This window comes from Monodon monoceros, unplaced genomic scaffold (genome assembly GCF_005190385.1).
Source record: "Monodon monoceros isolate NGI ecotype Baffin Bay Population unplaced genomic scaffold, NGI_Narwhal_1 Super_Scaffold_18, whole genome shotgun sequence".
Classification (NCBI taxonomy): domain Eukaryota; kingdom Metazoa; phylum Chordata; class Mammalia; order Artiodactyla; family Monodontidae; genus Monodon; species Monodon monoceros.
The window spans coordinates 37,163,358-37,186,762 of NW_021703774.1; the positions used below are offsets into that span (position 1 = coordinate 37,163,358).

At 35.1% G+C, this 23,405-nt stretch overlaps 1 protein-coding gene across 2 annotated transcripts in view; it reads left to right on the plus strand.

The window, feature by feature from the left end:
- The window catches only part of SYT14 (synaptotagmin 14), a 226,685-nt gene extending 207,572 nt beyond the window's left edge, over nucleotides 1-19,113 (plus strand). Inside the window, exons 5-7 of one of the 2 annotated variants that reach the window (XM_029230414.1) lie at nucleotides 13,451-13,640; nucleotides 16,180-16,236; nucleotides 17,493-19,113. In XM_029230414.1, coding sequence (XP_029086247.1) covers nucleotides 13,451-13,640; nucleotides 16,180-16,236; nucleotides 17,493-17,806 — 561 coding nt within the window. In that variant the 3' untranslated portion in view covers nucleotides 17,807-19,113. The remainder of the gene's footprint in view (nucleotides 1-13,450; nucleotides 13,641-16,179; nucleotides 16,237-17,492) is intronic. The other variant, XM_029230413.1, reaches the window with a different exon arrangement.
- The last annotated feature ends 4,292 nt before the right edge of the window (nucleotides 19,114-23,405 follow it).

Below are 23,405 nucleotides of genomic sequence, written 5' to 3' on the forward strand. Positions count from 1 at the left end.
TATAAATTCTATTCTAACATGGGCAAATAAAGATCAAATTGCTAATTCAAATTGTTAATTCAGTGAAAGAAGCAGGGAAATAATTACTGAAGATTTAATTTAAGCCAAAATGTACCAATTTTGCTAATTTTCCACAAGGTGTCAGCAGCACTTTAAACAATAGCAATTGTAGAGGTTCCTTGGAATGCGATATCTAAATTTGTTAAATATTATGCAAATTGGAAGTCTATTATTCTGTTATTTGTTCCCACTATCAGATTGTCTGTACTTAAGTAATTGAAAAATTTCATATATTATTTAGTGCTACATTCACTATTTTACCATCTGCATTATTATAGCCTTCCAGCCTACTGTAGGGTTACCTAACTATAATACTGAAGTATAAGTTTAGACTTCTCAGAAGATTCAAAATATTACATATTGGAGAAACTGGGTCAGCAGGGGGCAGCACAGTCTTATAATGTTTAAAATTTGGTCATTTGAAAGGACCATTCAGAAACAGAAGGATATAAAGACAGTGTGGTACATGGTTTTTCAAGTTTTTCAAGCATTCACATCCTTTATTTCTAATGAAATATTATTCGTAACCCAAATATATAAAGTGATTTTACTAACAGAAATCTTACCTTATAATATTTATTTATAACATCAAACACCAAAAATAATGGAGCTGTTTCTTGAACAAAAAATTTAGAATAACGTTTTTGAGATAGTACTATTTCTGTCTTCCTTTTATAAATAAGGAAATTGAGTATCAAGGAAATTTGAGAACATGCCCAAGGTCATACAGATGGCAAAATGTCAGAGTTTACATGCAAACCAACTGTCTTACTTCAAAGCACAGATACTTACAATTATACAATTGCTGATAATATGTTTTAGCCTTGCTTCAGCTCTGAAATTAAATCCATATTATTTCTTTTTTAAATATTACACAACAAAAAACTAAGTCTGATTCACAGATAAGGAGTTACAAATGGTAACTTTTTAAAAACAGCTTGCTCTGCAATCTTCAAATACTTCTCAGTAAACAGAAATGGCAGGTGAATCTTTAGTTCAAAATACAAAATTAAATCTCCAATACAGAAATGCACTGGTGTTCTCTAATATGTTAACAATTGGTGTAACTACTAAGAAAGTTGACAGTTATTCTGTGTTTTTTAGGTAAAGCAACTAAAGCATGGAGATGCTAAGTACCTTGCCTGAAGTCACATTCCATAACTGACAGACCCTGGTAGTCTGACTCCAAGGTTTGCTTTCCTTACAAGTACACTGTATCACCTATCTTAATACTCATTTATGTGCATCTATAGCTATTATTTTAGTTTTTAAATAGTTAAAAATATATTTTAAAAATGAAATTCAATAGATTCCATTAACGACAGTTATAAAACCAGTAGCCTTTGGATAACAGAATATAACCCAAAATTTAGGAGGCATTTTGTAATAATTTCTGGCTGTTGTTTTACAATTATCATTCTATTTCAGTTTCCAGTAGTTAAAAAGAAAAAAATTATATTTCTATTAAAAACACAGATTCAGATCATCTCATTCAAAACAAATTATTTAAAGGGAAGCTTTAATACATTTGGAATACACTGACTTGCATAGGGAATAACTGTGATTCTAGCACTCTGTTAGGTTAGTGTCCAATTTTAAAAAGCTCACACCTCCCCTGGGTATGTATGTGAGGGCATTTCTGGGGTGCAGAGTCTGTACTACATTAGCAATACAATATATGTTTCCATGACTCAGGTACCTTAGAGAAAGAAAGCTTTTGCGGTTTTCAGAAATATGATAGATCAGTAAGAAGACAGAGAAGTCAGCTACATTAATTTTGAAACAAAAGCCCTAGGTTTTAACATGTGCTAAAGCTGTCAGGTTACAAAAATCTTACATGATTACGCCCACTCTAACATGTTTCTAGATCTCCAGTAATAATTATAATAAATTATATTTATTTCTAAATAAATTATATTATAATCCTAATAAATCAGATATTTTTAAAGTCTGTGTTTTCCTCCAGGGTAAAAAATTGCAATTTTTTGCTCAAGAGGTAAAGTATACACAAAGACAGACTACAAGTGCTTCTCAAGGAAAGACCTATCTGTCACTAGCCCAACAAAGTAAGTTGTGACTTCTGCCCAAGCACTCAGTCATGTGTGTGTTTGGCCTTACATTATTTTTCTGAGATGCAGACCTGAGATGTTGCCCCCCCGGTCACTGTGCCTCTCTTCCTCTCCACTGCTTGTAGAGCAGGTCCAGTTTTTCTCACCCCAGCATTTCATGTTTTTCACAACTTATTCTTTTCCTTAAACAATCTTTATTAAGTGCTTGCTGAGCAAGAGGTACTGTACTAATTTGGGGACATAAGAGATGAATAAAACAAAGGTTCTACCCTCAACAGACTTACAGTCTAGTAGGAAAGACAGAGCAACAGTTACAGTGCAGTATAGTAAGTTTATGATGGAAATGTTCGCCTAGTTAGGTGAGTAAAATTTGGCTTCAACCTTACTTCCTAGAGCTACATTTTCCACCCCTCTCCCCACATGCATCAACTACACCAGATCAATTTATTTACCAAACGTGCTATCAACTTTTGGGCCTTAGCTCATCACACTGTCTAGAATGCCCGCCCTTCCCTGTGCCTTTTGAAATCCTTTTGGGGCCTACTTCAAAATCTCTTCTCAGGAATATAGTTTCTGATATCCCAGAGTTTATCACATCTACCTGTATTCTCACATAAACCTTTCAAGACATCATAGTCTGCCTTAAAATCAGTTCATCTCTCCCCTAGAACAGTGCTTTGTGCAGAGTAGACATTCAATAAACTCTTATACTGCTGACTTCCAAAAGTGTTTTGTTTCTATTCAATTCTGTTTCCTTCAGTAAGATAAAACAGTATTTGGTCTATTGATTACTTTTTTGCAAGTAGCCTGAAGTCTGGTCACAAATGAATTAAATCAGGATTGTGAGATGAATAAGAGTGTTTCTAAAAATTATTAAACAAATGAGAATGTAAATATTAGATATGAAGGTGTGATAGATACTGTTGATTTTCTACCAGTCTACTGTCCCCATTACTTCTTAGTTCTTTCCTTACATAACATCCTATTTTGTTCAAGTAGCCAAACGCAGGTAATACATAATTCCCACAGAAAAAAACAATCCCCCTTGAAGATGAACTCACATTAAGAAAGAGTATAAGCAGAAAGAAATGATCCATCATGAATGACAGCAGACCCAAAAGATAGATAGGTTGGCATCTCTAGGACATGAACTAGTAGAACACTGTGAAAGAGGTTATAAAATAAATATGCTTAAAATGAATAAAGAGCTAAAAGAAGTAACAGAAACCACAAGGAAAGAACAAGACAATACTAGAAAAGAGGCAGATTTAAATACTGACCATATGGAACTTCTGGAATGAAAAAATAGAGTCATTAAAAATAGAATCAATGAAAAATATGAATAACAGGGTAAGGAGAATGAAGGGTAGAATGAGAATGTTAAGTACATTTTCTTATAAAAACTCCAGAGTGAGAGACTAGAAAAAGTGAGAGGCAACATTTGAAGTACATAGATCATCAGATTGAAAAAGTGCAGGTGCTCATAAGCAGGATTATCAGAAATGAATCCACACCTATAAAGACTACAGTGATAGGATGAAACACCAAAGACAAAATGATAAAAGTAACTACAGAGAAGAGATAAGGAAAGGGAACAACAACTGTCTAACAGAAAGCTTCTCAACAGCCCTAAATACCAAACGGCATTGGTATAATATCTGTAAGGTGCCAAGGGAAATAAACTATGAACTTAGAATATTATAGCCACCTAAATTATTGCTAAGGAAGGGGGTAAACTCCAGATATTTTCAGTCAAAGACCAGGAGAGTTTAGCACTCATAGCTCATTACTGGGATAATTACTAAAGCATATACTTGTGTATGAAGAGCACTGAATTCAAAAGGAAGAAATAAGATGGAAGAAGTGATGGTGAGCTGAGAGATTATTAAGTATGTAGAATATCTAAATAAGCAGAGATCGAGCAGAAAACTACTAGCAAAGATATGAAAGATTTGAGTAACACTTTAATTTAATGTATGTATGTGGGACCTCTACTTAATAAACGTAAGCCTATGTAGAACAGTTACAAATGTCAACCATATATATGCCAGGCCACAAAGGAAGTCTCCACAAATATCAAGGAGTCAATATCATATCAACTTTGTTCTTTGACCACATTGGATTGAAATTAAAAATTCATTCAAAAATATCTGTGGCACACACACATACCACATGCTGGACATCGTTCTAGTTATTTGGTGTACGTTAATGAAAAGCAGAAATAAATTTTGACCTGCATGGAATTTAATTCGTTAGGGGGGAGGGGAGACTTGAGATACAGTAAAGGTAATAAATATAGTAAATATGTAGTATGTGAGAAAGTTACAAGTATTATGGGTAAAAGAAACAGAGTGAATAGGATCAAGAATGCTAGTTGGAAAGGAGTTGTAATTTAAATAAGAGGTCATTGGAGACAATGTAACATGTGGGCAAAGACTTGGAAGAGAGGAAGGCTTAGTCATTTGCATATCTGGGGAAAGAACATTGCAAGCAGATGGAACAGCCAGTTCCCAGAGCCCAGAGTACATGTGTTGTCTTCAGGAAAGAGCAAGGAGGCCCATTTAGCTAGAAGTCCAAGACTGAGGAGTAGAATAGTAGGAGGTAAGGTAAAAGAGGCAGTTCTCCTCCCACCCCTCAAATCTATATATCTAGATATGCAAACAAACAAAAAACTCTCTAAGTGAACTCAGGGTCAGAGGAGAAAGCATAATGGAAATTAGAAATATTTAGAATCAGACAAAATGCGAACACTATTAAATTTATGGTGTACAGATAAAACAATATTATAGGGAAATGTATAGCCTTAAAGATATTTGTAAGAAGATAAGAGTGCAAATCGATGAGCTAAATATTCTTCAACTCAGGAAGTTACAAAAGGAAGACAAGGAGAAATTAATGAAAGAACAAAAGTAAAGAGGCCTAAAAAACAAAAGCTGGGTTTTTTAAATTGCTGATAAGTAAGCCTCTGGAGATAGATCAGGAAAGAAAAACATTACATTAAATGAAAGGGAGGAGATAATCATCAATTCAGTGGAAATTTCACAATCATAAAGAGAATAACTCGAGAAAAACAAGTTTGGAAACTTAGATGAAATGGGCAATTTTTTTGGAAATATAAATTTCTAAAAACTGATTTAGGAATAATAGAAAACATGAAATGACTTATTACCATTAAGAAATTCAATCAGTAGTCTAAAAGATTCTCATAGAAGAAAGAGAAAGAAAAAAAGATAGTTGAGTTTCAAAGGCAAGTTTTACCCAACTTCAATGAACAAATAACTTTCCTGGAATAATATCTGTTTGAGGAAATGTGTGTATATATACATACACATACACATATATATGTGCATTTTTTTCTGAATTCAATTTAACATTGTTTAACTTGAGGTTTCTGCATATGTTTCTAAGTGAGATTGGTTTATAATTTTATGTTCTTCTTGTTAGTGTCAAAATTATACATCTCAAAAGAGAAGCTGGGTACTTTTCCTTTTCATCCTCTGAAATAGTTTATATAGCACAGTAGTTGTTTGAGAGCATGGGGAAAATTTTATAAACTTTTTAAACCAATTTTATAAACTTTTATAAACCAATCTCACAAGCATGTGTGCAGAAATGCCAATTTAAATATGTTCATATTGAATGTAGTAAAAAATAATATGTGCATGTGTATACATGCAAAATTTCTGATAAGAGCAGGAGTTTTGATAAGAGCAGGAGTTTTTATGACCATTTTGATAAGAGCAGGAGTTTTTATGACCATTTCTCCATGATGATATATTCAAACATAAGTAATAGAAAAGTTTCTGTTTTACAATTTTTGCTGTATTTTAAATCTTATCAATAAGTTTTCAGTGTTAATATGAAACAACTTTCTGTATGAAAGAGAAAGTGAGAATTTTCTACTTTTTTTTCCACTCTTCATTAGCTAACCTGTGTATCAGGTATACTGTGTTCCCTGAGTGTAGTAACATTCCCTTTCGCTGAACCATCTTTTCCTGTTCCTTCGTTCTTGCAGGGCTAAGGCCCTCAGACCAAACCCAGCAAAGAGACAGAGGGAAGTAGTCACAGTTGGTGCAAGCCCTCAGTAGCAGGGTTGATAGTCCTTACTGAAGGCCAAGGGGAAAAAAAGCGGGGCAAACAAGTCAGTTGAAGAGGCTCTGTAGTAGACATCTGTTTTTTCTGCCTAGCATCCATGTCTTCTGTGGCCACAGTGTCCAGGTTTTGCTTGGGAGACCAACTTGCTCCTGTACTTTGGATGAAGTGACTTCATTCCAAAGCCCAGAATTAGATCTCACGGGTCTTAACTAGTGAGTTTTAGGGTTTTGGTGAGAGCAGTCAGGATAATGTCTTCCTCTTTCCCACAACACTCAGAGCCACTGAAAGCTCTGGCAACTTGGAGCAAAGAGTCTACCTGAGAATAAAGGCAAATTTGGGAAACAAGCCCAAGGAATGGAGGAGAACTGTTGCCTAGTGACATGGGTTGAAGCCTGGATCAGTGAGCACCTGAAGCTACCCTTGTATTAACTGTTATGTTACAGAAGCTAGTAAATTCCCTTGTGTCTTGTAAGCCAGTTAAATTTGGTAGCAGTTTGGTGGTTAAGTGCCTGAAGCTTCTCAGCACCAGGCTTCCCTGGAGGGAGGGAGACAGACTGATGTTCTGCAGGCTGAATCCTAGTGGAAGTGCAGGGGCCCATAGACGGCAGGAGGGCTAGCTGCTGCCAGCCAGCTCTCTGTCCTTACTTTTGGATGCTTTCTGTTTCTGTCCCTCCTGTGTTTTTGGTTGGGAGCTCTTGATGGCCTCTGTACCCTGTTGCTTTGGGGCAGACCCTTCCTGGGAGGGCCACTTCTTCCCCTGCCAGTAGCCATTGTCTGTCACTTGCAACCAAAAGCATCCTGATTCCAACACCACTCTGAAATGTAAACTATCCACCCATCCACTGCTCATCCCAGTAAGTTATCTTTTAGAGTCAGTGGGTGTGTTTTTATCCCTACCAAAATACGGAATGGCTGTCCTTTACACTGGATTGGGGAGGGCGTGGAAGTGGAAGGCGGGTAAGATTTGGAGCAGCTATGCTGTTCTTGCTTTCTCCTTCCTGAAATTGCCTCTGGTTATCTCCTCCTTACCTTGTCTGATAGGCACTCAGTGCCTTGGTGCTAGGGAAGGGCCCCCCCCCCCCCCCGAGGTGCGAGCACCGCTATTGGAGATGCAGCTCACCAGGTTTGCAGCAGGTGGCTGCCCTCTGGTTACACTTCAGTGCCCTCATCGCTCCATTTCCAGGAAAGTATAATGGAAGCATTTTGGGTCAAATTACCTTAAAAAGCAGAAATTTTCTTCTAGCCACAGTGAAAAATAAATTCAACAGAAAATATTCAAGTTCATAATAATTATCATTGTAGAGTTCATCAATTTTACCTTAAAAGTACTGAGAAGTGGTTACAAGGAAGGTGGAGTCAGTTTAGTATTAATAAAAAGCCCCATACGTTTACTTAATAGGAGTTCTGTTGTATTTTCAGTCTTACTTTTTTCTCTCTATATTTACAAGTTCCTACCTGATTTTAACCTATTAACACCATTAAAGCCATGTAATGGCTGCCATAAGTACTAATTCTGCTTATGGTAAACATTATATAGAGTTTATTCACTTTTCTGAAAAATTAAATAATTTTTTTTTCTACTTTTACAGAATTGCTTATAATCCTTCACCCTAGGGCAGAGGACTCAGGCAGAAAGAGAAGAAGTATTAAAAAAGAAATAAAGTATTATGTTAGATGGGAGGAAGTTATACTTTTACTTTAGGGAGCCTATGGGACGATTCCTTTAAGTAGACCCAATTATGATTGGGATTTGTTTGACTTTGGGTTAATCACCTGCAGTTACTGCCACCTAGGGAAGCCTCAATTATAAATTAATGATGGAGTCTGCAGTGAGAGTAGGTAGAGATTCCTGAATACACACTGAATGGAGCAGCATGCCCTGAGGAATAGTTGGAGGAAAGATGCCATTGAGTATATAGTATCTGTATTTAATTTGTCTTTACTGCAGTTGCTCTATTTATATAGTTATTCTATACTGCTTTTGCTGTAATCAGTGATCCCCTTGGATTGCCACACCTATACCAACCCTGATAGGCAGTTACACTGATGGCAATAGAAGGACCATGAGATTAGCACTTTTTCTAAGGTATAAATTCAGAATGAACTCTTCAGACAATAGTTTTTTGTTTTTTCTGTTAAATACTACTGTATTTCGGCTGGGCTTACTAAAATAGAATGTGATTACCAAGAATCTTATCACTCTTGCTTTTTTTTGTTGGGCTTAGAGACAAGGACATTTTTGCAGCAGTAAAGCAGGGAGATAAGTTAGCTGTTTTTCTCAGGAGCAAGAAAGACCTTTCCCAAGACTTTCTCGGGACATCACTTTGTTGCACAAAATTGGCAATATGACCTCTGTGTTGATAAGAAAATATTAGATTCACATCTTATTATCTGACAGTAGGTTAATATGAAAAATGCTATACTATGAAAAATGTATTTCACAGTATTCTAACAGATGCTGCTAGTATAATAGCCTAATGTAGCAAATGCACCAAATGTGCTTGAGCATGTTTTTGACACTATTTTCATAAGTGATGATATATCCTAATTGAAACTTACTAAAATTATGTTTTCTCCTCCAACTGTCATGAAAACATACCAAACTATGTGTTTTGTGTACCCATGATTTAGGAATATAAGATTTATCTTCCTTTTGGTTTTCTCCTCTACGGTTTAGAGTTAGATTTGAAAATATGAGATTTTTATCCCTCTGAATATTAGTCCCGTGAGCTAATTCAGTCACCAAGTATGTATTAATTCTCCTTGATTACTTGTATAGGCCAGCCTAGATTCAAACTTGAAGACTTGTATAAGACATTTTTAGATTTATTAAATCTAAAAATCTAAATCTGTAATTTTTAAATCTAAAAACTTGTTATAGAAAATAGTATTGTAGTCTTTTTTTTTAAACTCATGGAGTGAATCCCTTTAGGAATGTTCAAAGAAAGTCCTAAACATTTTTATTATTGTTAATTTGTATATGTTGTATCCTTGTATCATGTAATTCTTTCATTAAATCTTTTTTCTTGTGAAACCAAACACATAGTAGAAAAGTGTAAAAGGCAGAAATGTACAACCCATCTAACTACCATCCAGGTCAAGAAATAAAACATTACCAGTACCCCTCAGAAGCCCCCATGTCCTTCCTAATCACTATTCTCTCCCCACCCCTAGAGTTAACCAAAATTTTGACTTTTAAATTAATCACCTTCTTGCTCTCTTTATAGTTTTACTACCTATTCATGCATCTGAAATACTATGGTTTAGTTTTGCCTGGTCTTTATTTGGTTTTTGTTTTTTGTTGTTGAAATTTACATAAATGGAACCATATAGCTAAATATCATTTTAGGTTCAGCATTTTGCACTCAAAATCATGTTTGTAAATGTAGTTATAATTAGTTTCATTGCTGTATAGTGTATATATACTGTATGTACAGTATAGTTGCTGAATTATATGAAGTCACCACAAATTGTTTATCCATTCCACTCTTTGGGGTCATTATAAATAATGCTACTATGGACGTACTTTCATATGTCTCTTGGTAAACATTGCACATATTCCTGATCGAGATGTATGTATATATATGGAATTGACAGATATTATGGTATGTGTATTTTTAACATCTTAAAAAGAATATCACTTTACACTATAACCATTGGAATATGAGACTTCCCATTTCTCTGTGTCCTCACCACACTATTGTTTTAGCCCAGCTATTTGTTGTGTAGTGTTAGCTCATGGTTTTAATTTCCTTTTCCTTGATTAGTAATGAAGTTGAACATCATTTCACATATTTATTGACCATTCTTTTGTGAAAGTGCTGATTCAAGTATCTGTCAAGTGTTTTTATATTGTGTTGTCTTTTTCTTATTGATTTATAGGTATTCTTTACATATTTGGGATTTGAGCTAATTGTGAAGTATATGTGTTTCAGAGGTGTTCCACCTTTGTTGTAAATTAACTGTCTATTATGCATGGATTACTTAGTGGACTTTCTATTTAACAGTCTCTTAGACATGGTTTTATCACATTGTCTTAACTAATGTACCTTTATTATAAATTTTGATACTCAGTAGAGCAGAGCCCCCTATCTTGTAATTTATCTTATTATTTTTATTCTGGTAAGAACATCTAACATGATATCTACCCTTTAACAAATTTTAAGTGTACAATATTGTTTACTGTAGATATAATATTGTACAGCAGATCTCTGGAACTTAATCATCTTCCAGAACTGAAACTTTATACCCATTGAACAGTAACTCTCCATTTCCCCCTCCTCCAGCCCCTAGCAACCCGCATTCTACTCTCTGCTCCTATGACTGACTATTTTAGATATCACATATAAATGGAACCACACAGTATTTGTCTGTGACTGACTTATTTCACTTAGCATAATGTCCTCCAGGTTCATCCATGTTCTCACATATGGCAGATTTCCTTCTTTTTTAAGACTAAATGATATTTCATTGTATATATATACCGCATACATTTTAGAATTAGCTTGTCAAGTTCCACAAAGAAACCTGTTGAGATCTTGATTATGATTGCATTTATTCCATCAATTTGGAGACAGTATTGCAAAATTGAACCTCATAATTCATTAACATAGTATATATAGCACTTCTAAATTTCTCTCAATAATAGTCATAGTTTTCTGTATAGAGGCCTTGCATGTCATTTGTACATTTATTCCTAGATATTTTCTATTTTATGTTGTAATAAATGTTATTTTGAACTAAATGTTATTTTCGGATTTGTTCCTGGTATACAGCAATATATGGATTCTTAAATTTTACCTTTGCAGGCGACTGTAATACCTCTGTGGAGTTGATTAGATTTCACATGTGCATAACTATATAGTATGCATATAAGGACAGTCCAAGTCATTATAGCTTTCATTTCATTTTATTGCCTTTCATAAGGCTAGGACCTTCACTGGCTGGAACCTCCAGTGCAGTGCTGATTAGAAGTGGTAATAGTTGACATCATTGTCACATCCCCAATTTCAAAGGGGAAACATTAAAAAAAAATTAAGTATGATGTTACATGTTGCTCGATTTGGTTTGCTCAGCATTTATTTAGAGTTTTAAATCTAAGTTTATGAATGAGAAAATCCTGTAATTTTTTAATAATGTCCTTGTCGGGTTTTGGTTTTAAGGTTTTGCTAGTTTCTTACAGGAAACTGAGGAGTGTTTCCTCTTTTCCTGTTATCTGAAAGAGTTTGCATAAGACTAATATTATTAATTAGAATTCACTATTGTAGCCATCCGGCTAAAGTTTTTGAGTTTTATTTTGTTGGTTTTGGAAAGGTTTTTAATTGCAAATTCAGTTTCTTCAGTAAGACTGTTCAGATATTCTGTTTCTTCTTGTGTCCACTTTGCTTAGTTGTACTATTCTAGGAATATGTCCATTTCGTCAAAATTTAAAATTTGTTGGAAGAAAGCTGTTCTTACTCATTTTTTAAAAATCTTTTCATGGCCTATAGAATATGTAGTAGTGTCTTTCTTCATTCCTGATATTTTTTCATTTGTGCCTTGTCTCCTTTATTTCTTAATTGGACTAACATTTATCTATTTTTATTAATCTTTTCAAATAATTTATTTTCATTATCATTTAGTTACCCATGGATTATTTATATTTGTTTCCTTAATTTCCAAATTTATAGGAATTTTCTTCACTAGAACTTAGTTTGGATTTCTAGCTGATTCAAAAAACTTTCTGAATGATTTCCATCATTGAAATTCATTTTTGAAATTCGTTTGCTTTTTTAAATTTATTTATTTATTTATTTGTTTGTTTTTGGCTGCATTGGGTCTTTGTTGCTGCACGCGGGCTTTCTTTAGTTGCAGCAAGTGGGGGCCACTCTTCATTGCGGTGCGCTCCTCTTGTTGTGGAGCACGGGCTCTAGGCACGTGGGCTTCAGTAGTTGTGGTTCACAGGCTTAGTTGCTCTGTGGCATGTGGGATCTTCTCAAACCAGGGATCAAACCTGTGTCCCCTGCATTGGCAGGCGGATTCTTAACCACTGTGGCACCAGGGAAGTTCCCGTTTGCTTTTTTTTTTTTTTTTTTTTGGTACACGGGCCTCCCACCGTTGTGGCCCCTCCCGTTGCGGAGCACAGGCTCCGGACGCGCAGGCTCAGCGGCCATGGCTCACGGGCCCAGCCTCTCCGCAGCATGTGAGATCTTCCCGGACCGGGGCACGAACCCGTGTCCCCTGCAACGGCAGGCGGACTCTCAACCACGGCGCCACCAGAGAAGCCCCCGTTTGCTTTCTTAATAAATATTTTTGTAAAAACTCCACTGCATGCTTGAGAAAATGTATGCTTTGTAGTTGTAGGATGGAGTGTTCTGCATATTACCATTAGGTCAGTTTTACTTATTGTGATATTCGAATCTTCTACATCATTACTGTATTTATTTGCCTGCTTGTTTGGTCAGTTACTGAAAGGAGTATGTGGACAACCCCACTGGTTGTGGATTTGCCTATTTCTCTTTCTAGTTCTGGCAATTTTTGCTTCTTTTATTTTGAGCCCATGTTATTAAATAATGCAAATTTGGAATTACTTTATCTTCCTGGTAAGTTTGCAGTTTTATCATTATTGAGTGTACCTCTTTATCTCTAGTAATAGTTACTGCCTTAAAGCTAACCTTGGCTGATACTAATATAGTTACACCGATTTTCTTTTGGTTATTATTTGCATGGTAAATATTTTCCCACCCTCTTTTTTTCAATTTCTGTATATCAGTGTTTTACATATTGACTTATAAGTAGCAGATTTTGTGTTTATTTAATCAAAGTCTGCCAATCTTTGTCTTTAAAGGACACTTAAGACATTTACATTTAATGTAATTGAGTCTGAATCTGTGTTGGTCTTTTAAGGTCAATACATCTTTTAAACAATTTTTTTACATTCAGGAAAGAGTTCATTGGCACCTGTGAGTTTAAGAAATTTATCTTCTCTGATTTGTATCCAAACATGCAAGAATTTATGAGACCTTCTCATCTCCTGTCATTCCTTTGACTGCTGTATAATGAAAAGAGATCCAGGAACTAAAATATGCTAAGAACATTTCTAATCTAGTGTTTTGGGAATTTTGCTTACAACTCTTGTTTTTTTCATGACTTATCTACCTAATTCCAATAAACAGGGCATTACCAATGTATCTATTAATATATCTTTTTTTTACAAAATACTATAAAGATTTCATTTTTGATTGCAGGGCTGTAACTCCCAAATGAGCGTGTCAGAAGTCTCCTGTAGTGAAAGTACATCCTCCTGTCAGTCTCTTGAACATGGCTCAGTTCCAGAAATTCTCATTGGCCTGCTTTATAATGCCACAACTGGGAGACTATCAGCAGAAGTGATAAAAGGCAGCCACTTCAGAAACTTGGCAGCAAACAGACCACCCAGTGAGTGAAAAATATTTTTCTTAATTCTAGTGTTTTCTGTACTTAGGAGACTCGCAGTGTAGGGCCTTCAGTCCTATCATTTAGTCTTAACCAATCAATGCTGGCTTAATCATCAGCTAATCTGTTTCATGTTTCCTGTTTCCAGCCATTTGGGAATTAGAAAGATCTGAAATTCAAAACATTACTTGTAAGGTGGCAAGACTTTAACTTTTTCAGTGTCTGCAGAATGAATTAGCCCTATCATAGCCATTATCTTCTAATGCCAGAAAAAGTTACAGGTTTTTTTTTTAAAGGTAGTAACACTCCGCAAATATGATGACGAATGCTTATAGCTGTTGTTTTTAACTGAAGATCGATGTCATGTCTCCCCTCTGCATGCAGTACTGTGAACTAATGTGTATACTTCTATATTTTTCCTTCTTTTCTCCCTTAACAATTTAAGAAAAAACTGTTTCTTCACATTTTTCCTCCTTTAAAATTATAAATCAGTACTGCCAGCAGAATCTTTTCTTAAATGGAATGTGCTTTGCTTTTACCAGGACAAACAGAATAAGGAGTAGTTTGATATTTATGCTCGATGCTAGGAAAGGAAAGCTAGATGGTGTAGATACCTCTGCCCTGTCTATATGCCTCTCACTCTTCTCTCTCCTCTCTCTCTCCCAGCTCAGGAGGCTGGGGATAAGTTATGCACAGAGAAATTGTCATGCAGTATACCTCCAAAATTGTTTATTGTTATCTGTAGAAATAAACTGGGAAAGTAGCAGCCTCTTTATATTTCTCTAAAATTAAAGCTGTTAATAACGGCCTAAACTCAAAATTTGAAAGGAAATCTTGAATAATAATGCCAACCTTAAATTTGTTTAACAATTTCTTACAGACTTGCTTGAAGCAGTATTTCACTCCAAGTATCAAATAACTGTTGGAGGGGAAACTTTTTCCACCCTTGAATTAACTTTACTTCTAAATATCCTAAAAATTATTTTTTCAATCAAAGTGAAAAGTCATAAAAATATATTTAGTGTGCCCTCAGTAGTACTGGAAACCTCACTTCTTACATACATCATGCAATATATCTGTCCCTTCATTAAACGTCAGAAGGCCAAAGTTAGATTTCTATTTCTACCCTTGGACGAGTGACCTAACTTCCCTAAGGCTGTTTCCTTATATGTAAAATTAAGGTTGTGTTTCTCACAGGGTAACTGTGATACTCAAATCGGATAAAGGCACGTAAAAAGGATGGAATTATTATTTGTCCCCGTTTTCCTTTAAGAAGGAAACATTCAGAGGGTGGAAAAAAGCAATTACTAGAGTAAAGAGCTTTGGAAGTGTGACTTGGTTATCGTCATTAATCCACACTAGGAATGCAAACTCAAATGGCCTGGGAAGTAACTTAAATGAGCAGAATTTGTAGAGGAAAGAGAAGGAGCATGGAGAGGCCTGTGATAAATGCAGGGGTGCATGCCCTGCCTTAAGACATTCAGATTCAAATTTTTTGAACACGGTCTATTATTTGGGGTTACATTTAGCCACAAGCTGTCAGTTTGCAATTCCTGCTTAGCTAATAGTTTAATTTTTTGACCAATCTTTAACTTGAAATGCTAGAAAGCAGCAGAATGAAATGACAGATTTGCCTTTCTGTCCTTGCTGAACCCACTCTGATAGAAACAGAGAAACACTAATCAGAACTAAAATGAACCAGGGGGTGGGTGGAGGTAGGGATGGACAATAAACAAGTTAAGAGAGATTTGCTTCCGCAACATAGAGTAGATCTATCAGGTTAAAGAATAGGTTATAGCAATTTCCATTATTTTAGAATTAGATCTTCAGTAGTAGGACAGTTCATGGTATTAGCTGGGAAGTAACTAGTAGGTAAATATAAGTCAACATTAAAACTAATTAAATGAAGTAGGGTATTTATAAAGTAAAATATGACAATTTTATCAGTTTGTCTATTGTATATAAGATTGTGACCCTTCATATATACCTAGGTTCTAAATTTTGAACTATGTTATAGACTGACTAATCCAATTTTTATCCCAAAGGAACAGTGGTAACATTCAAGAACAAAAATTTTGGTAGTTCTATTTTATTTTGCATAACTTAATTTTATATTACATTGGGAGTAAAAAAAAGTGTTTGAAGTGTTAAATATTGCATGGATAAACTTAAAAATTTAGAAAAATAATAATAATGATGATCCTTTAATGCCTTTTATTCAGTCTTTTATGGTCTGATAATTTGCATGATTCTATGTTCAATGTGCTTTAGACCAAGAAAATATCCTTATAAAGGTGTCCCCCTTTAAAACAGTGTAATTTTTGTTTAAGATTACACAATGACCTTAAAAATTCTCATTCCATGAAATTTACCCAACATACCCTTTTTTCAACCCTCTACCTGAATTAAAATGCTAAAGTTTTGTGTTCTTCCACTCCAGTGAACAGTGTTTCCTCTTTAATTCTAACCTTTGACCCTCTTTCACCCAACAATTGACATCTGGTCATTATTTCTTTTACTGCTTTCCACCCCCTGTTGTCAGATGGACTGTTCTGTTGTCTAAAACACTTGATAGGTGGACAGGTTTATATAATCCGAGGTGAGTTCCTGTAGAGGCTAATTGGATGTTGTCTTTTCATGCAAAAACAAAATACCCTAAAACTTGCCAGCAGTGAAGCTGTCCACCATGTTGATTTCCAAAAAAAATGCACATTTATTATCTGTGGTACTTTAAATAAAACTAACTTAGAATTTATCTCTGATTATGGATGATGGTATTCAGAGTATCTATAAAACTAGCAAAACCTTTTAAATTAAAGGTTTATTTGTTCATTCATTATATTTTGACTCATAAGTAGAAATAGATATTTCATGAGAAATATTGCAATTTTCATTACAATTAATTGAAATTTTGATACGAAGTACACATGATGGATCTACATGCTGAAGATAATTTGCATGAGTCTAAAGAACTTGAAAACACAGTTGTTTGAAAAGAGGGTTTATCTCCCAAGTAACCAGGTAATGAACTGTTATGTTTCACTTGGTACACTAAACATCACATCAATTTTTTTTTTTTATAATTCATGAAAATAGTTAAGATACCATACCTAAAATTTCACATTAAATTGTGCCAAAAAGGAATCCTGTAGTATTTAACTATCCAAAAAGCACATTAAATGTATTCTTGCATGAAACCAGGAGAAAGTTTTACTTGATTTGCTAAACTTTGAGCCCTTAGTACATTTGGCTTCATTTTGGCCCTTAAATGTTTTAAAAATATATTTAAAAACCACATCCATGCAGAGATTTTTTTGACATTTCATCCTAAGCTGTTTTGATGTCATCTTTGCATTCTTGTCTTTCTCTTTCCCTCCTTACCATTTGCCTTCATTTCTATTCGTTTGTTTATTCTTACACTCTGAGAGCACAGTGGAATGCTTTACAGTGTTGTGGCTAATTGAGCTTGCTAAGTGTTTATTAATGCTATGATGTCCTGCTTAGTGAAGCTAAATGGGGGTGGGGATGGGAAGGGCGGGTAGTGGGAGGTCAAGGATGGGGGTGGGAGGGTGGAGGAAGGATTATGAGGTATACCTTTAAATCCTAACTCTAATGTAGAAATAGTGAGGTTAAGATATTATTACCCCCAAAAGATTTGATGCCTACTTAGCATTCTCTGTACTTGTCACATTTTATTATCATTTAATCAAAATGGAATTATTGGATTTCTATTAAACATGGTATACACCATATCCTTATAAAGTATAAACACTTAATCTTCTCAGCAAGTGTTACAAGAAAGACGTTTTGAGTTTGTTTCAAATGAAATTTGTGGTATGTTGTTTTTTTCTATAGATACATATGTTAAATTAACTCTACTGAATTCCATGGGTCAAGAGATGTCCAAATGCAAGACATCCATCCGCAGAGGGCAGCCAAATCCAGTATACAAGGAAACTTTTGTTTTTCAAGTGGCCCTATTTCAACTCTCTGATGTGACACTCATACTGTCTGTGTATAACAAACGCAGCATGAAAAGAAAAGAGATGATAGGCTGGATTTCTTTAGGTCTGAACAGCTCTGGAGAAGAGGAACTCAATCACTGGACTGAAATGAAAGAGTCGAAAGGACAGCAAGTATGTAGATGGCACGCGTTGCTAGAGTCGTGATGACTAGGATTAATGAGCAATTGCAGTTCAAGGCAGCATCATTTCTGAGTACAACATTACTCTTCTTACCTAGTCACCATGGGAAGATCTATTCTTTGAAGAATCATCTTTAACATTCTACCCAAATGCTTTAAATTCTGTGGAAAGAACAGCTAATACTGACATAAATGAAGAAAAGAAGTGTCTCTAGTAGAGCTTGTTTGAGAAAATGAGAAACTTTCATCTTTCTTACACTGACAATCCTCCAGAGCTTTAAGAGCATCGTTTTGGTTTGAAGTTAGTTTTACTCTAGCAAAAGAGCCAATAATTTTATGAAAAATCAAAATTATAAATGATTTTGAAAATCAGAATTTTTAGTTACAGCACCCTTTTAGGTCACCCTACATATACACAGGACATATTTTGACTGGCTCATCCGTGGTGTTCGTAATGTTCTTTAATATGAGAAAGTCATTCTCCAGCGTTGTCAATCGGATCTAATGGTGAAAGGTTTCAATCCCATTGAAAATCATTTTATTTCAGATATTTTCCCTTTGTGCACTTAGTTTTGTTGTGCCTCAGTTCTTCTCAATAGCACCAAATCTAAGTGCAAGCAAGTATTCATTTTCATAAGGGAATGTTTTCTATGTGTTATTTTAAGAAAAGCTCACTTCTTCATTTGCCTCTGATTTTGCCTGATCCAAAGAGACCAAGTTACTGTACTGGTCCCTTGCAAGTCTTCTAGACAGGTTGTACTGTAGACCATGTAACTTTCTGTTGAAAGCACTTCCTGTATTCTTGTATTCCAATGTAGGAAGCTAATAGAGCAGGACTTCACTTTAAAATCTCTTTCAATGGTTGACTCTTTAAAATTGTAATAATGTGAAAATACATTTTTTACAAACTAAAAAAATATAGTGAATAAGCTGTTGAAAATTGAAAACAATTCAAGTTAAAGAAGATTTTAATCACCTGCTCTGAGTATTTAGTAACCAACACTGCATAAAGCAGGTAGCATTCAAATAAGAAACAGTTCTCTTCACTCTTACTTCAATTTGTATTTGTGATCTAAAGACTCTCCAGTTCTAAGTGTGAATCAGAGCATCATGTTAAAAACAGTTCTGAGATTCCTTAAGAAGTTTCTAGTGACTTGTGACTAGATTTTATGAGATTTACAGGTACGTTCTTCAGCGTGATGTCATCCTGTGCCTTCCATGTAAGTTAAATTTGCTCATACAGCTTGAAAGTTGTATTTGCAAAATTAGGCCTTCAATTTTTATAAATGTGAAGATTAGATTCCTCAGAACAGTGTCACAAGATCTTTATTTCCTCAGAAGTATGTAAAAGTTGTATAATGTGCTAATTTTTTTAAATGGCAAGGCATTTGTTGTTTTTATATTTAGGAACTCTGATTACCAGGAATATTATAAGCTGTTTTCTTTTTAATTTTGCTTCTTATCCAATATATAATTTTATGCATATACTTTATTAAATAGAATGTTTTATATATATGAAAATTATTTTTTTTCTCTTTCTAATTTCTAGTTAAATTAGAAACATACTATTTACCAATTACTAAAAAGCGGTATATCATTGTTCCTAGTCCCAACTAAGTACTATGTATTATTATAAGCTAGAACTTGTTATTACCATAATAACAAAACCATGCGTAGATATTATTACTTCAGCTTGGCTGTACTGAAAGGCCTTAAAAGAAACCCAAAAGGACAGTGAACTCCTAATATTTTTTAGTTTAAAAAATGGCAGCTCTATGCATTCATACATATGAGTTATATGATAAAATACAAATGCCATATCAGGTGACATGGGGTTTAAGAATGTGTGTTAGAGAGTTGCATTAAAGGGAAAAATCTATTCTTTTATTATTACATTAATGAGCATTTTCCAGGGTTTTATAAATGAGTTAGGTTATAAAGTTAAAACATGAATCAAATGACAAAATATCTCATGAAAGTATTTTTAGCAACAGTTATGGAAAGAGATTGGAAGGGGGGCAGTAGATTTTACTGAGAAATTGGTTTTAGGCATTTGATGCTGCAAGTATCTTTTCTGGCTTTGAAACAACTAACTGCATTGCTAACAACTGGGATCGTCCTAATAATAAAAAGAGTTATCAGTCTTATCTGTAGCTGTAACAAAGCCTAATCAAATACATATGAGACCAGCTTGGTGCTTTCTCCTACAGCAAGGAAAAGAACACTAACTAAATGTTATTTGTTAAATCTTTCTTCAGACTATGCCCAGAATTGTGTGTGTGTGCTTGGATACATCCTTAGGGGTTTATCTGGTCTGAGTATATCAAATCCGGTATGGCCTAAAATTTAATCAACAATTTTTAAATATTTCAAGAAAGACCCTACCTCCACCCCAGCTGCCAAGTCCTCAAAGATTATGAAGTGTATGTATGTGTATCTGTATACACACACACACATGCCTATACACACAACATATATATACAATATGTATATGTGTGTGTGTGTGTGTATATACATATATATATATGTATTTGTATCGGTGAAGGTGCCCTGGCTTTCTCAGATAACTAAATAGAAAAGCATTTATCAAGTTTATGGATTATTTTTCTCCTCCGTATGTTTACTAGAAATTATATTTGGTTTTGGGTGCTATTTGCTGCCATTCTCCTCCACACACAGCAAAATATATATCTTTTTATCCTTTGGATTGACACAGCTTAGAGTAATTACTCCCCCAAATTTGTCTGTTATTTTAGAAAAAGATTAAATAGGGCTTAAGAGACCCACTCACTCTACTGAATCTAACGTACGAGACGGTACTACTGCTGTTTTGTGTGCTTGGATTTGCATGAAAGCTTAAAGGCAAAATATTGTATCTTAGCAATTAAAGCAAATAGGGGCCCACTGGTGGGCAGCAGGTGTTGTCTGAGAAACTTGAGAAAGACAACCCACTTTCTTATTGTTCTCTGAAAATCCCCTAAGTTTTATAATAAAATGAGATAGTCCAAATACAGCGACTGACTGGCATTCATGGGAGCTCCTGAGCATGGAATTACAAGTTTTATTTGTCTCCCAAATGAGCTGCAACATGTAGTTGTTTATGCTGCCCAGGAAGCAAAGTATATTTTATTTTATTTTTGTTTATTATTTATTTATTTTTTGCGGTACACGGGCTTCTCACTGTTGTGGCCTCTCCCGTTGCGGAGCACAGGCTCCGGACGCGCAGGCTCAGCGGCCATGGCTCAAGGGCCCAGCCGCTCCGCGGCACGTGGGATCTTCCCGGACCGGGACACAAACCCGTGTCACCTGCATTGGCAGGCGGACTCTCAACCACTGCGCCACCAGGGAAGCCCTCAAAGTGTATTTTAAATCAGAAAAGAATTTGTTTAGTATATCCTCTTACCTTTAAGAAATTTTCTTCCGTAATCTTATGTCTTCTGTACTATTCGCGTTTTGTGTGAAATCTCTTTGCGTATTTTCTTACTGTGCATTCAGTGAATTCTCATTAATGTTGTATTTAGTGACAAAAATAATAAACTGAATCACAATTTTTAAAAAAGAAAAACCAGTGAGAAAATATCTAAACTACCCTTATTAATACATACATGTTTAAGTGTAGGGCCTGGTAGGGCACTTTCATCTAGTCTAGTTCAGAAGCCCAGGGCTATATGTTAAATCATTTTCTTGATACCATCATCATTTTCACTTATCTAGTGAATCAGAAGCATAATCAATGCTTGCAAAAGGAAGGTAGAACCAGTGGGGCAAGAGTTCATAGAACTGAGGGTGTTCTTTAAGATGGAGATAGAGATCAAATGATATCGTAGTTTTTCAAGTGAACTGAGAGATAGGCTATTTGAAAGTGTAAATTTTAGATGAAACTAGAACAGCAGTCACCAACAAATTTTTCAAGGTCTCTATCCAGCTGTTAATAGCGATAACACAAATTCACTTCCATGAAATTGCCGTTTGCTTACATAGACTAGATAGTCTACTCATAGAGATTTTTCTCATTGATAGCTATTATTCAGAAGTTTTCATTTTCTTTTTCCATTTTACTGTCCCCGGTTCACCCATGACCTACACTGGAGGTGGCCATCAGTGTCATCGTCACCAACCAAACTCAATATTGAGCACAAGGTTAAACATACTATGGAGCACTTCTCTTAAATTCACTTTAAAACATCATCTGTATCCACCAAAATGTCTAATAATGATGATGGTAACCGCTATAATTTAGTAAGGTCTAGCACAATAATTTATTATGTTGATTCTCACAACAGTGGTATGAGGTAAATAATATTATCAACATTTTATAGATGAAGAAACTGCAGGATAGAGGTTAAACAGACTTGCCTAAGGTCATCCAGTAAGTAAATAATAGAACTGGGATTAGAGCCCACATATAAATTACTCTAAAACCTATATTATACATATTGCAATTGCATCCCTCTTTACTAGTTGCAAGAAAAAACAGGACAACATTATATTCATCAGTAATCCCACCCACTTTAATTGGATGGCAGCACTAGAAAAAGAGAAGGAAAAAACAGAGCTTGGGAAAGCGAAATACAAGGCAAAGAAGAAAAGAAGATTAGAGGGGTTTTTTGTCGTCTGGGGACACAAATGGTACTTTTGTGTCATACTTTGTAGATGACATATTTTCAAAGACTTGGGGATTAATTTACTCTGCCAGTTTACCCTATACTTACTCATATTCTGAAAGTGTATTAATCAATTTGTTCTCTTCCTTGTCCACTGTTGGGAATCCAAAATATTTTAATTGTACATGATCCCCTTTCTACCCTACGAAGTGGATAGCCTGTGTCCATGAACACGTATCTTGCCAATACCAGTGGTGAAAGGAAAGACTTGTCTTCCTCTGCACTCTGACTGCAGTTTAAGTTGCTTCTCTACCCTTTCTTAAGGTTTAACTGGATTACAGCTAATTTTATTACATATGTCTCTCCCCTCGGTAGTACTTAATGCTTTATCTTGTTATCTTTATGTGCCCCTTGTTCATACTAGGCACACTATAAATATTGACTAAACTTAAATTCCCTACGGAGGAAATCAATAATACTGTTATATGTCTCAATATTTATGAATCTTATGCATGGATTTATTTATGTCTTCATTAGTACCTACTATGTACCATGTATTTTTCTAAGTGCTACAAATGCAGAGATAACAAATTGGGTAGACAAAGTCTTTGCCCTAATGGAGCTTGCATGCTAAGGTGGGGATAGCCACAGCATGATACAACTTTAGCACAGGGGTACAATGTGGAGTTCAGAAAAATCTCCCTGGAGAAAAGAACCCCCGGGTTGGGTCTTAGAGAATAAATACAGATTAGACTCCCATCAAGGAACTTATTCTCTCCAAGGGCAAAATTTAAAACAGTGGTTCCCAAATTATAGTGTGTTTAAGAATTATTTTGAGAGCTTAATTTGTATTCCAAAGCCCCACCTCCAGACATTCTATTTCATTTGGTCTGGAGTGGAGCCCAAGAATCTACATTTTATTAAGCTCCCCAGGAAATTCTGTCTGTGAGGCACTGGTATAGAATATTGAGCTCATTATATAGAATTATTGGCAGCTGTCTAACCATAGATTAGTTCTTG